Below are 15,696 nucleotides of genomic sequence, written 5' to 3'. Positions count from 1 at the left end.
ATAAAAAATTTCTATACAGACTATAAATTAAATTTCTATACAGACTATAAATTGTAACCCTAAAATGGAAAATGAGATGGGGTGGAGTTTTTGTTCAAAATCATAAAATTTTCCTTAAATTATAATAGAGAAAGTATGTAGACCGGAAAGGGAAAGCTCTAGGTCCCTACTTCAGAAGAAACAAAAGTCCGTGCATTAAACTCGAAATTCAATGACAGTGTTTTTAGACTAAAGACATGAATACCCTTCATCGGCAATGGTATTCCCCCACACACGTGGGGTTGGGCCTAGACACGGAATACGACCGTTGCAGTTCCTCGTCCACCTCCTCGTACTCCTCTCCCACCACGGGAGGAAAGGGCCACATTCAAATTTCAAAAATTCAAAACGTTGCAATAAAGCTAAAAGCTGCCATTTTTTTCCTCACAAGTATATGATCTTGGAATTGGAGCTTACATTACGCTTCTGTTTCAAAACGCTAATCATCAGCTCCACTGCACAGTTCAAATCCTTTCCCCTATTTTTCTTCTGAGCTCATATTTTTGAAGAGTTAAAGCAAAGCGAAAGTGCTCCTCTCATTATTTTCTGGGTTTTCTTTGGAGTGAGAAATTGCTTCAAATTCTTTCTGGGCTCTTCCCTGCCTGAAATTTGGTTGCTGGGGGTTTTGAAAAAGCAAAATCCTTGATTTTTGGTTCTTTAAAAGCCTTATACTACATTTGTGGAGGTTTGCTTTAAATATCGTACGTATAGCATTTGTGGAGGTTTGCTTATTTGTTTGTATTAGCGTCTCGTAAACAATGAGAGAAGAACACCCATCAGAGAACCGGACGAAAGTGTCTAAGTTCGCCGATCAAAATCAGATTCCAAAGCCACCGAATACCAAAGGAAACAGCCACCCTTCAAGACTCCGGTCCGCTTCTTCGTGGGGATCCCAAATAGTAAAGGGCTTCTCAGCGGACAAGAAACCCAAGGCGCAGCAGGCGACGGTTCAAACCAAGAAACATCCGCTTACCAACTCCGACGCCGTCAATCAGAAGAACGCGTTTGTGCCATCCCATGCACGCGTCAAGCGGTCGCTAATCGGGGATTTGTCGTGCTCGGCGACTGCCGCTCAAATCCACCCGCAAGGGTACCAAACGCATCGGAGACAATCTTCCCGCGATTTGTTTGTCGAACTAGATCATCTGAGAAGCCTGCTGAAAGAATCAAAGGAAAGGGAATTCAAGCTACAGGCTGAACTGTCAGAATGTAAGAGAAACCCAAAAGTTTTGGAACTTGAAAGGGAACTAGAATTGAAGAAGAATGAATTCGATGATCTAGTTCGGAAAGTTGAGTTGTTAGAAGCAGAAAAGGCGAGCCTTTCTGAGCAGATTTCATCATTAACTTTGATTTCGGAAAGGCATGAGCAGGTGTCTCGAGGAGAGGACAATGAGAATTCGATAGCATTGTCGTCAGAGAGTCTTGAAATGGAGGTTGTGGAGTTGAGGCGCCTGAACAAGGAGCTGCAGCTTGAAAAGAGGAACCTTGCTTGCAGGCTTGCTTCTTTGGAGTCTCAATCGGCTTCTCTTGCTAAGGTTTCTGAGGTATTATCTGCAACTATTCTTTGTAATGGAAACATTTGGTGGCCTAATGCTTTGTCTGTTTGGTTACTGGGAAAATGTTACATAGGGAGCTTCAGTTGTGATGATTTCCTTTATTTTATATTAGGGATCCAAACAAGGAAAGATATATCCTAATCATATTATTTGATTTAGTTATGGCAATTATCTTCGTTAGGATTAACGGCCCAAGAAGTATAAACAGCATTATACCCAGATAAACTAGGAGGCATAGATAAGTTGGCACTAAAAGGATTCGAAATCTTAGACGAGTGGTTCATTTCTCATAATTTATCGACAACGAGTACAGAAATGTCATGTAAAGCTGTTCTTCCTCAGTTTTGTTGGCAACAATCATGGGGTTCTTCCTCGATTTCAGACTACCTGTGCTTCAATTCGTTTTCCTCCCAAAGTTTAGGCTTTAAATTCATTAAACTGGGTCAATTTATTTCCTAACAGTGTGATGTCTTGTTGACTGACAGAGTGACATTGTTGCAAAAATTAAAGCTGAAGCATCTCTGCTAAGACACACAAATGAAGATCTGTGTAAACAAGTTGAAGGACTACAGATAAGCAGATTGAATGAAGTTGAGGAGCTTGCCTACTTGAGATGGGTGAATTCATGCTTAAGGAATGAGTTGCGCAATTCATGCTCAATAACAAACTCTGATAAGTCATCCAGTCCCCATTCAATTGAGAGGAGTGGTGAACTTGTCGGATCATTGTCTTCCCAAAGCCATGAGTACTTAGAATGTACAAGTGCAAAGAGATTAAACCTGATAAAGAAGTTAAAGAAATGGCCTATTACTGAAGAAGATATGCCAACTTTAGAATGCCCAGATAAAGTTTTGGATGAAAATTGGGTAGATTTGGAGGAAATGAGTAGTCCCAGGAGAAGGCACTCCATAAGTGGAGCCAAATGCTGTCCCGAAGAGCTGGCATCAAGTAGGAGAAGACAATCTGATTGTTTTACATGTACAAAAGACATGGAAAAAGAAGTAGAGCCATTAGTTTCTCAAAAATATGATTTAGGTATAGCTTATAGACCACAAGTTTTTGTCAATTGCCATGAAGGCAATAAAATTTCAGCTTCTCTAGATGTTGAGAAAAGGGCCTTGCGTATTCCAAATCCCCCTCCAAGGCCTTCATGTTCCATTTCTAGTGGACCTACGGATGAGGGTTCTGCTCAAATTCCACTGCCACCGCCACCACCTCCACCTCCCCCACCACTTCCCAAGTTTTCTGTGAGAAGTACTGCAGGAATGGTCAAGCGAGCCCCACAAGTCGTTGAGTTTTACCATTCACTCATGAAGAGAGATTCTAGAAAGGATTCTTCAAATGGTGGAATGTGTGATGCCCCAGATGTTGCAAATGTTCGTAGTAGCATGATTGGGGAGATTGAGAACCGATCTTCACATTTGCTTGCTGTAAGTTTTTTTTCCTTTCTGATGCAGGTAAAAGATTTAGTTATATGAACGATGAAGGATTTTGATTTGATAACGTATATAATGCCTCCAAATTTATGTTCCTAGGTAGATGCCTTTTTAAACATCTGAATCAAAGAGAAAAAAGGTTATAAAAATGCGTTATAGGATGATTTAAGTGGCTAATCTGAGAACCGAAGTCTTTTTGCTTCTTTCTTATCAGTTTTAAGTATAATGAAATGTACGGTTTCATATTTTTAGGCTCTGTATGTTTTTTACATATTGTACTTTAGACTCTTCCTTAATAAAGTGCATTTATTCTACCTTATACAGATTAAGGCAGACGTTGAGACTCAAGGAGAATTTGTAAATTCATTGATAAGAGAGGTGAATAGTGCAGTTTACCAGGACATTCAAGATGTTGTGGCATTCGTGAAGTGGCTTGATGATGAACTTTGCTTTCTTGTGAGTAGATTGCTGTCACTTCGAGAATCACCATTTTAATTTCACAATTCATTTTTCCAAATATTGTAAAGAACTTCAATTTTTTTGGCCATTTCTCTTCACATATATTTTATGCATGCAAGTTATAAATGTGAATTCAACGACAAAGATAATAAATTTTATGCATCACAAATATTTTAATGGCTTACAAGAAATAACCTATATAATTTTCTCATGCTTTTGGTTTCATATATGTTTTGCATAACCTGTCCAAAGCCAGAATAAAAGGGGGGTTGCAGTAGGTTGACGGCCAGTGTAAAATTTTCATTACATCTTTATACATGGATTCTATATTTAAAAGAGCCATTGTAGCCGATCCACCTGTTAGTTGGCATTCATGCTTGGTTTAGTTGAAGGTTTAGCTCAATTCTTGGTTATTTAGCATTTTATTTTCTTGGCATCAATTAAAGATTCTTGTTAGTCACAGCAGAAGATGATAGTTACGTGGATTGTTTCTTCTTGTTTTTTAGTTGTAAGCATAAGATAACCGTAGTGGATTGTTTATTGTCATTGTTTTGTTTGCTTCCTTATTTAAGGTGGATGAAAGGGCAGTCCTAAAGCACTTTGATTGGCCAGAGAAGAAAGCTGACACATTGCGAGAAGCAGCATTTGCATATCGAGATCTTAAGAAATTGGAGTCTGAGGTGTCTTCTTACAAAGATGATCCTCGATTGCCATGTGACATCGCACTGAAGAAAATGGTTTCATTGTCAGAAAAGTAAGAACCCGGGAGTTTTGTTGCTCTGCATTTGTATTGATTTTCATGAAATATTTGTTTTCTTAGGAATCCAATATGTTTTACATGAAAATTTATTAACAATTTCCACTGTCAGGATGGAGCGTATTGTTTATAACCTCCATCGAACGAGGGATTCATTGATGCGTAATTGCAAAGAATTTCACATTCCCACAGATTGGATACTTGATAATGGTATCATAAGCAAGGTACATAATAGCATTCATTTTCATTCTCACAAACTTTTTTTTTATATGATTTTATGACAAAATGTCAGTAATCTTCAAAAAGAAAACTTTTATACCATTCAAATCCACATAGCCATTAAATTCTTTAGTTTGAGATATCTAACCTCTTCTTGACACAAAAGAAACTTAGCATACGGATTTCAGAATAATGGTTATTTATGATGAAAGAAAGTGACATGATAAATATGAACTATTCAGTCTTTCTTGTTTAAATTTCAGTCTCGTATATCATTAAACATGGGTTCCATTTATTGTTGAGCCCCATAGTGTCATGACATATTTCTGTTTCGCACTAAGCAAAATACAATTTGCACTTTTATGAGCCCTGGACATTGCATCTTATAGAATACCTTGAGTGACTTGACTTGGCAATTAATTGTAGCACTGGATGTTGCAGATAAAATTTGGCTCTGTCAAGTTGGCAAATAAATACATAAAGAGGGTAGCTATGGAACTTCAGTCAAAGGCAGCTCTAGAAAAGGATCCTGCAATGGACTATATGCTCCTTCAAGGAGTGCGATTTGCATTCAGAATTCATCAGGTTTTTCCATTACCAATAACAATTTTTGCTTATTTTAACAAACTAGTGTCTTTTACTTTCATATGTTGGTTTTGGTCACGAAGAAGACAAAGACATACTCCCCCCCTCCCTTCTAACAAACAAGGAAAAAAAAGCACGAGTTGACAAAGGGTGGGTTTCTGTTGAAATATTGATTTTTTTTGTTCATGGTTGATTCAGTTTGCAGGAGGATTTGATGCAGAAACAATGCATGCGTTTGAGGAACTTCGCAACCTTGCTCACCTTCTTAACAAAAAGTAAAGATAATAAGGAGGGCAGAGAACAAACAATCTTGGCTTACCATCTCAGTGAGCTTCAAATTCAAAATTTCAGTGTGCATTCTGGTTTGTGCAGTGTGACTGTGAGGCTTGCCTTAATTTTTGGCTGTAAGAAAGGCTTGGTGTGGGAAACAGAAATGTATTTTGTCTTGAGTTTATCTCATACTAAGATACCGAAGTGTAAAAATTTTGATGAGTGCATTGCTCTACGGTTATGCATGTGGAGTAAATGTAACTCCTCTCTCCTCTCTTCCCTTTGCCTGCCACATACAACTTCGTGCATATGCTTGATTGAACACAAGAACTTGTTGATCTTAATGGTTCTTTTCGGTTTGGATTTCATAATAGGTGGATGGTTAAGGTGTCTTAAAGTGTATAAAACTGAGTCTGTGTGTGTCTTGTTAGTATTGATTCATACAGTTTATGGTGCAAGAAAGAATCAGAATCGGTTAGAGTCGAAGTTTTTCTGGTCTGCTGGATGTGTCCCTCTGATTGAAATGTTTTCAAATAGGATAATGCTGGAGCTCCCGCTGGAGCTCTAGTGTATTTTATCATGTGTATTTTTTAATTCTTTTTTTATATAGATGTTTTTAATGATTTTAAATATTTTTAAAAAATAAAAAAATTTATAATATTATTAAATAATACTTGCTTAATCACGAAGTAAAATATAAAATATTTTTTTATGATTTTTTATTTTACTTCGTGATTAAGGAAGTATTTTTTAATAACTTTTTTTTTACTTCTTGATTAAGAAAGTACTTTTAATGATGTTCTAAATTTATTTTATTTTTTAAAAAATATTAAAAAATATTATATAAAAAATAACTTAAAAAAAAAACACATACAATATATGCCTACAGCCCCCAGCGGGAGCTCCCGCTGGGGCTGTAGCACGATCCTTTCAAATAATATGTTTTCATACTAACTGAGGCTTGCACAAATCTTGATGGATATGAATGAGACTATTCACGGCAACCATGGACTTGCTGGCAACTCTTCAACTCAACTAATGCCAGTTGATAGAAATTAAAAATAAAGTAGAAACAGAAATGAAAAATCAAATTCTTAGATTTGATATTATCTCTAACACCACTCAATCAGTAACTGAATCAATTTATGAACCGTAAGTAGTAAGCAATAAAAATCTAATCAGGAGAGTAAATTTTTTATTTGAATTTTTTATCTTAATGCTACATTCAATCGGGACGTGTACGAACGCTATACAATCATTTTGAAAAATAGTGGGTCTTCAATTAAAAATTTTAAATTTTTTTTCATATGGATCTCGTATTTACTCACTTTCTTTAAAAGAGACTGCGTGGTACTTGCGCTCTTTACGATTGTAAATATCATCTCCTCACGCAAAAGTTCAAAGAATGAGATTTGTAGCTTTGTTATAGGGTCCACTATTGAAAATTAACTTTTTTTTATGTGAATTTTAGGTTTATCCTTTTTTTTTTTTTTAAATGAAGTATATAGGGTTTATACATTCTAGAACTATACAAATTATTTTTCTTAACAGAATTAAGCTATTTGAAAAGTGACAAATATGGATTCACATAATAAATAGTAACCGATGAAAAGAATCTTTCAATAGCGAGAGACGGAGACTAATAATTCGGTTTTAAAAGGAAAAAATTATTAAAATGGAGAGAGGAATGGAAGTAAAAAATACAAGCGATGATAAGGAAAAAAAATAGACTAGGATTAGGACAGGGAAAGAAGTTTACTACTCGTTATAGATACACATAAAAGCAAATCTCAAAAGACAAAGTTCGGTCAATATCTCTCTTATTTACTTTTGGCTTATCAATTAAAACTTAGGATGAGTCATCTCAACTCATCATTACAATTTTTTTAAATTTCAATATAAAATATAATAAACAATTCAATTTTTTCAAATTCTAAAATAATAATAATATTAAAAAATAATAATCTAACAATATTTTATCATCTCAACTCAACTCAACTCAACTCAACATCCAAACACAATCTTAAACTCTTCATTGGCCAACAACCTCGGTCTCAAAATAGAAGTTTAGAGTTTGAATTTTGAAACCTTCCTCTCCCAACTCAAAAAAAAAAAAACACTTAAACTCTATATTAGACACTCTCAATTAATAATAAAATATTATAAATATTTTTTAATTTTTTAATCTATTTTAATGCATTTTTTTAATATTTTTTATTTTTATTTTCATAATCTTTAACAATCATTTTATTTTTACAATCCAACAATCTATCCAATTGGCAAGTAGGGATAGTGAGGAAATTGATATAAAATTATATGGCCTTGTTATAGTAGCAAGTTATATTTGTCTTGGACTTTGGTTTTACTGTAGCTCATGGGTTGAATAGCTTTTTCTTGGCTAATCCAATGTAATGCATGTTTGGAATTGCGATAAGAAAAATATAGTTTATAATTTTAGGACTTATAGCCTATAGCTTAAGTAATAAGTTCTAACGTTAAAAAGTTATTTACTATTTGATAACTATATGTTTAAAGCATTTTCAAACATATTATGTTTGTTTAGAAACAAATTAAAAAAATGGTTTCTGAGGTAGAAATGAAAATTATTTGAATTTTTAATAATTATTATCATATTTTTTTAAGTTATCATTATCTTAAAGTTATAAGAATATTTACCTTCATTGACATTCTTTTTAAAATTCGAATTACGTTCCGCATTATTCGAAAAAGCACGTTTGAGGAAAAACATCAAAATCCTCAAACATACTTTTAAGCTTATTTGAGATTAAAAATACTTTAGTATATCACACCCAAACAACCTAATTTTTCTATTAAAGAAATTTTAATCCTATTTAAGTACTTTTTTAGACTCATACCACAATCTCAAACCGACCCATAGTCCAATTTATGATTATATTAGCTAAATTAACTTTATTAATTAAATGCCATTTGGCTAATCCAATGAAGAAAATCTAAGAGATAAAAAAAGTGAATTTTCTTTTTTTTTAAAAATGAGAAGGGAATTTTGAGCCTGAGAAGTTTGGATAGTGAGATAAGTTGAGATGAGATGAGATAAGAGTTTAAAATTGAATAAAATATTGTTAATATAATTTTTTAATATTTTTATTTTAAAATTTTAAAATTTTAAAATTTTAAAAAATTAAATTATTTATTATATTTTATTTAAAAAATTAAAAAAACCATAATGAGTAGATTAAATAAATCGAATTTAATAAGTTTTGAATCTAAACAATGTCAGAGAGAAAGTGTGTTTGATATTTGGAGAAGGGAAGTGACGAATGGGAGGAAGAGATATTAAAATAGTACCTACTACAAGTACCTAATGACAGTTCCTTTTTTTTGGAAAATAACCTAATGACAGTTCCTGAGCAATGCAAATATATTTCTATTGATATTAAAAAGTACAAAAATGATAAAGTATGTACAAAAAGCTGAACGGTCACCTCAACTAAAAAAACAAAAAAAAAAAACAACTCAACGGTATTTGTCCACGACAGGTACCTACTGGCTACCAATCTTTTAAAAAATAAAATAAAATAATAATATGCAATAAATTTTATAATAATAAATAATTTATATAAATTTTAAATAGATAAATGTCATATAAATTCTTATAAAAAAATAGATCTCATTTTAAAAAAATGTAAAAAAATTATTCTTTATTAATGAGATTTGTTTTTTTATAAAAAATTTATATGAGACTTGTCTATTTAAAATTTGTATCTAACATTACTTAATTATTATTATTTTAAAATATAGTTGTGTAATGTATTATAAAGAGTGATATGTATTTATTATTTTTCAAAGTGTACTTATCTTTTATATGGATAATATTTTTTTTTATTTTTTGTATTTACTTATTTGTTAGTATTTTATTTTTTAATATTTTTAAAAAAAATACACAAAAAATAAATTAAAAAAGAAAAAAAATCAGAATACGCCATTCGATCGGTACCCATTTCGGTGGGAGCCAGAAGCACTCCCCCACCAAAAATGATGAAAGCTTATAGACACACATACGTGGACACACTAGCAAGGGCTCTACGTGCAAGTTACTTATGCCCAGTTTATGATGACGAAGGAAACAAAAAATATGAAATTATTAAATACATAGCAAATTAAATGTTTAGAACTCATTATATTGAAATAATAATAATAATAATTTTCATATAAATAAAAAATTAAAATAAATACATCACAAACTGATCAACTTGAAATACTTTATCATAGAAAATAAAATAGTGTATATGAATCATATGATAAGTTAAAAACTAATAATGAATTAATACATAAATTGAAACCTAAAAATAAGAATTGCATTTTGTAAAATGATAATAATATTAGTCTAACGGTTATTAGTTATTTTTATGAATTATTGCACAAAATAAGATGAAGAAAATTATTTTTTTTTTCTCCAAATAATATTAAATAGGAATAATCATAATAATTTTAAATCTAAAAATAAATATAACAATAAGAATACACATCTAAGCAAGTAAATAGTGCTCACAACCTAGGGTGAGTACCCTGAAGAGTAACAATGCTCGCCCCAAGGCGAGCAAAGTAAGAAAAGCGTGGAGCTCACCCAATGGGTGAGTAGAGATTTAAGGGAAAGTGCTTGTCCACCGGGGAGAAAAAAAAATCATGCTTGTGAAAAAGTGCTAGAACCCAAAGCAAGAAAATAGTGCTTCCCCTAGGTCGAGCAACAAAAGCTTGCAATGGGTGAGCAATAGTATCTTGTATTGGGTGAGCAAAAAGTGATTGCAACCTAGGGCAAGCATCCTGAAGAGTAACAATAGCTTGCCGGAAGGCGAGCACCACGGGATGAGTGTGAAGCTTGCCACCCGAGGTGAGCATAGCTGTTCACCCGAGGTGAGAAACAAAATCTTGCACTGGGGTGAGCAAAGACTGCTAGCAACCCAAGGCAAGCACCTTGAAGAGCAACAATGCTCGTGCAAAGGTGAGCATTGTGGGAGGAGTGTGAAGCTTGCTCCCGAGCGAGCAGAGTGGAAAGAGAGAGTGCTCATCCTCGGGAGAGAAGAATCTTAAGCTTGAAGTGAGCATAAGTGTTAGCACCCAAATCAACCAAAGAGTGCTCATCGCACGATGAGCAATAACATCTCAAACCAGGCCGAGCAATAGTAGCTCGCACTGGGGCACCCTAAAAAGCAACAATACTCTCCCAAAAGCGAGAGCACCGCAAGAGTTTGAAGCCTGCCCCCAAAGCTAGTAGAGTGGAAAAGAAGAGTGTTGGGAAGGGGAAAGAAGAAAATCACCCTCGAGATGAGCATAAATTCTGGCACCTAAAATGAGCAAAGAGTACTCAACTTGGGGCGAGAGAATAGTGCTTACAACCAAGGGTGAGCTCCTTGAAGAGTAACAATGCTCGCCCAAAGGTGAGTACTTAATTTGAAGAGCAATAGTGGTAGCTCCAAGGCGAGCACCTATAAAGCACACATTTCGACCCAACTGTAACAATCCAATGATAGAGATCTCAAGGGTTTTTTCATCATCAAAGTCACTTTTTCGATACTACCTCGAGTTTCAAAATTTGAAGAGAAAGAGATGCAGTTAGACCTGGTGGTATTTGTGTTGCTGAGGTGGTGTTGTCACCATCAATGAGGACAACAAACTCATTGTAACACCCAAGGGGAGGCTCAATCCACATCTAGGCCTCATGAAACTCATTGTAGCGCCCAAGGGATGCTCCAGCCACATATAGGCTTATATTTCAAAAAAATTAGTTAATGATACAATTTGAGTCTCATTAGAACTTTATAAAGAGTAAGACATGTGGTTGGTGACATTGTAGAATCATCACGTCATCTTGACATGAGCACCGAATCAGCCCAAGCTACGGTTGAAATGAGGGATATGATTGCGATACCTATGTGGGAAAATAGGGGAGGCCATTGAATGTTATTTTTCCAACTCGGCATATATGTAATTTTATTCTCACTGTAAGAGTGTACTTTTATTATTGAAATTTATAAATATTTGCCAAGTACATTTTGAATTTCTTAGCGGTCTTTGAATCTTGGTATTTTATAAGGTGGTTTATTGGTTATACGAATTAAATAGCTTTGTAATAAGCTAACGATGAGAATTTAACATCAAATATTCCAAATCATAATAATAATATTGTATATGTGCGAGGCTTGAACATGTATATGATCTTTTCGCTAGAAATTGGTGATAAATTTTCGTTGCTATAATGCAAAGATCAGATTGTCAATTTTTTCCGCATCCACTGATAATTGTTAATATTGACCCATCTCAAATAATGGGTTTAGAATGCAATAACGAACGGCATTTAATAATTTCTAATTCAGAATTAGAATGGTATATATTAGAATAAAAATTTTGATTTTTGAGATTTATTGATTAATCTAAATTTTGTAAATTATTTGCTATTAATTATGTGATTTTAATATTATTTTGGATATGTAATTTATTAATTGCTATTAGTTAATATAAATATATTTATAAATAATACGTAATAATTAATAAGATCCACAATTATCAAATTATAAAAAAGTTAAAATCATCTCATTTTATTTTTAAATTTAAATACAAAAATTCATTTCAATTTAATTCATTTCTATTATTATTTATCTTATCTCATTTTATCTTTACTGACAATGAGAGAAACTTTTTCAAGAGTTAGGACTCCCTAGCTAGTTAGTACAGATCCGCGCGGGACTCCATGGAAGCGATGAAAAAAGTTAGAAAGGGAGAGAGGATTGCAGCGGAGAAGTTGGCGGAATCACATGCAATAATATAAATGAAGGATACTGCTAAATCTGGCGAGACCATAAGCATGCAGGAGGTTCTGACTGATTAAATCTCAACTACTGGACAAAATAGAAATGAAAAGACCTTCTGATTTGACATCTTGACAAGATGTAACATCCTGTTAGACCCAACTTCGCCAAACTTATTAAAAAGGCAAACCAAAGCACGAAAATCATCACTGCACAGTCCTTCCTAATAATTTCTTCTACTCTTTTTCTTCTCAGTCTTTTATCATTTCCTTCGTATATATTAATATAATTGCTTCTTTTAAGGATTCCCTTCAATTTGTATTTAGCTATGAAAAGTAAAGATATTCATTTCCTTTTGTTTTCTTTTCCTTTTGTTTTCTTGCTCTTTGTTTTTATATATCTATTCACTGTGCATCCATGTGCCTCTTCATTAATTTCGCCAAATGAAAAGTTGATTAAAATTTATATTAATTAATATAAAAAACATCTCACATTAAATTGAATAAATTTAAAATAATTTTAATTTCTATTAAAGTAGTTGGTCAAAAATAAAAAATACAATTAATTCATCAAATATTAAAATATTAATTTCTCACTCCAAACAAAAATAATATTTAGTTTGTAATTAAAAAATTTAGATAGAAATTTATATGAATTTAATCAAATATTTTTTGTTATTAGTATTAAATGACTTTTGAAAATATGATTTTTTAATATTAATTTAATTAAAATATAATAATTATTAACATTTAATTAGTAGAGCTACAAAATGTGATAAAAATAAATTAAATAAAAAAATTATTAAATTAATAATATTTTATTATTATATAAAAAATGAATAGATAATTTAATATGAAGATTAAATTTAAATAGAATAAGTAAATATAAATAAGTATAATATTAACTAAATTTTAAAAATAAATTTAGCCAAATCAATAAGGATGCTCTAAGAAAACAAAAACATGTAGTGCTCATGAGACAGACTAAACTTCATTTGATAATGTTATCTGAGAGAAATAAATGTTCATACATAAATGATAGAAGGTGAAAATTACGTGCATGTAGATCTAAATAGAAAAAGAATTAGCCAAAAAAACAACTTTATAGTGATTATATAAAAAGAATCTCACAAATTAATATGACTTGATATGATTTGTTAGATTGTAAATTTACTTTTATTATAAAGTAGATTTGACGAATCACATAAATACACGTCAATTTATATGATTATTTTGTGTAACCCTTTTATGACTATAGCACTCCTCATTTTCAAATAGAGTAATGTTAAATACAATATTAGAGTGTGCAAGTCTAACGTATTTATTTTTTTCCTTTTAAAAAAAATAGAATTTACTATTAAAAAAATAACTTTTTTATGTGTATTTCAGATTTACCTACTTTTTTAACAAAATAATGCGCGAGAGTATTTGCACAACTTAGAATTGCAAATATGATTTCTCTTCCAATATAACTAATCCAAATAATTCAAAAACAGCTACAAAATAGTAATCACAAAGAAATTGATGAATCCAAATGTTAATTAAGGTTCACGTTTTGACAGCAAATATTTTTTAAAATGCAGAAGTTTAAAGCATGAACTAGGTGATGAGATTTTATATTAATTACTCGAGTTTTGTTCCCTGAGGATGGAATCATGTGATGGTCCATTTGGAATCGGAAAGGATATGCAGTTCTGGACAAACTAATTAATAATTTTTTCTTATCATATTCTTTTTTCTAATATATCCAATGATTAAAATATACTCATTAATTCTCCTTATCCTGCAAATATAAAATATATACAAAGTTGGTGTGAGTGGAATCTCAATCTCATCCTTTGGATCATCGAGGGTGAAAAAATAAACGCCAAACTACAACGTCATATATATGAAGAGACATTATACCCACATGACAACAACATCAATTGTATGAGGGCTGCTCGAGAAAATAATATAATTAACTATATTAAAAGAATATGTGATAAAGTGATTTTAGTGCGATCTTTATATATTATTTGAGAAAGAAAGATTGATGTCTCAATTTTTATTAACTTCTTACTTATGATGAAAGAATATTAAAATCTCGAAATCGAGATCTTAAAATGTACTGAGATGTTGATCATAATATTGTAAACTATTAACATTAAACAACAAGCGAATTAATATTCATGAAAAATTGATCTTGCATAGGGTGGTTTATAACGAGAGTCCTTCTTCAAGGTGCATGGTGTTAAAGTGGTGTACACAGATTCATGCACCAATTAGCATTTTTGTTACAACTAGGCGTGGTAAATCGTGTTTTTGGATTGTCTTCGCATCGTGTTAAGTTATTAACATTTGATTATATAGGTCAATCTAAACTTAACTCGTTAAGCTAAATCTTAATCCAATTTATTTAGACAACGGGTCGTGTCGTGTTATCCATAACCTGTTTAATAAATAATTAATTATAAATATGTTAACACGACACACTTTATTTAAACACGTTTGCTTTATGTAAATGAATTGAACTAAAACGTATAACTTATTTGACCTGATTAACATAACTTTACATAAAAATTAAAATCTATATCTATTAATAAGCACAATATCTTAAAAAATATATATCAATATTTTTCAAATTTTAACATATATATATAATAAAATCAATATTACAAATAATACAATAACAAATATGAGCATATATCTAAAATTATAATGAGAAATCCTTAGCATTGTTCGGTCTAATATTTCCCAATTAACAGCCCACCACTAACTAAGTGACACCACTAAGCTTTCCACCGCAATCTTCCTGTATATCCACTACATCTGATTATCAACTATTGGCAGATTCATATAATCCGAAAACCACCCTCTCTCTCTCTCTCTCTCTCTCTCTCTCCTTCATCGATCTTCTTCCCCCTGTTTCTTACTTTTATTTGTTCAATTTTCTGGCCTTCCTTCTACTCTCTCTCCCATCTCCTTCCAAGCAACATCTCCTCGTTGGCTTGTAGATATCCTCGCTAAGATACTTTCCCACCCACTCACTACAGACGAAGCAAAGAAGACTTGTAATTTTTAGTTTTTCGATAGACTCCCTTGACCATGGTTGCTGGTGATCCCAGTCCACATCTAAGACCGATTGTGATCTGGGAGGTCTGGGTGGCTAACTTGGACTTTGATATTGGTTAAGAAATTTTTCCAGGTTCAGTTTAGGAAATCTGATGTTGGTTCTTGAGGGGCTTTTATACGGTCGAATCGAATTTGAATGTCTTTAACGAAGCATTGGGTTTCTTTGATTCTTTGTATTCAACATGTCCAACTCTGGATTTTTTTTGGGAAATAATTTCGATTTTGGACTTCTATCTTTTGAATCAGAGTTGATAATTCTCCAGTAATGGTCATTTTCATGGCTTTCCTGTCTCTCTTTCTCAACTCTTATGTCTCTCTCTCTACGACTATCGGATTGCATTTGGGTCATTTTTTCTCTGAAAATGGCTTTTCCTCCATCTATGGCCTTTTGCATAAGATTCTTGAACCAGTTGTCAAAGGGGTTAAAGTTAATGGAAGCCATTTGAGTAGAGAATGGAGGAGGGTTTAGCAAAAGGTTGA

General features: G+C 32.3%; 1 protein-coding gene across 1 annotated transcript; it reads left to right on the top strand.

Moving 5' to 3' along the window:
- Positions 1 to 445: 445 nt before the first annotated feature.
- LOC108996865 (protein CHUP1, chloroplastic-like) lies at positions 446 to 5,813 on the top strand. The gene is made up of 7 exons (XM_018972903.2): positions 446 to 1,583; positions 2,081 to 3,025; positions 3,356 to 3,487; positions 4,063 to 4,244; positions 4,360 to 4,471; positions 4,908 to 5,051; positions 5,250 to 5,813. The coding sequence occupies exons 1-7, from the start codon at positions 798 to 800 to the stop codon at positions 5,328 to 5,330; spliced, it is 2,382 nt and encodes a 793-aa protein (XP_018828448.1). The 5' UTR covers positions 446 to 797; the 3' UTR covers positions 5,331 to 5,813.
- Positions 5,814 to 15,696: the final 9,883 nt, after the last annotated feature.

Source organism: Juglans regia, chromosome 3, assembly GCF_001411555.2.
Source record: "Juglans regia cultivar Chandler chromosome 3, Walnut 2.0, whole genome shotgun sequence".
Taxonomy (NCBI): domain Eukaryota; kingdom Viridiplantae; phylum Streptophyta; class Magnoliopsida; order Fagales; family Juglandaceae; genus Juglans; species Juglans regia.
This window is presented reverse-complemented; position numbering and strand designations above follow the sequence as displayed.

What these genes read in the sequence shown, in the direction of transcription:
- LOC108996865 (XM_018972903.2), top strand. Translation starts at nt 798, where the DNA reads ATGAGAGAAGAACACCCATCAGAGAACCGGACGAAAGTGTCTAAGTTC. An exon ending in ATGATGAACTTTGCTTTCTT is followed by an intron (nt 3,488 to 4,062) that starts GTGAGTAGATTG and finishes TCCTTATTTAAG; the next exon opens with GTGGATGAAAGGGCAGTCCT. An exon ending in ATAATGGTATCATAAGCAAG is followed by an intron (nt 4,472 to 4,907) that starts GTACATAATAGC and finishes TGGATGTTGCAG; the next exon opens with ATAAAATTTGGCTCTGTCAA.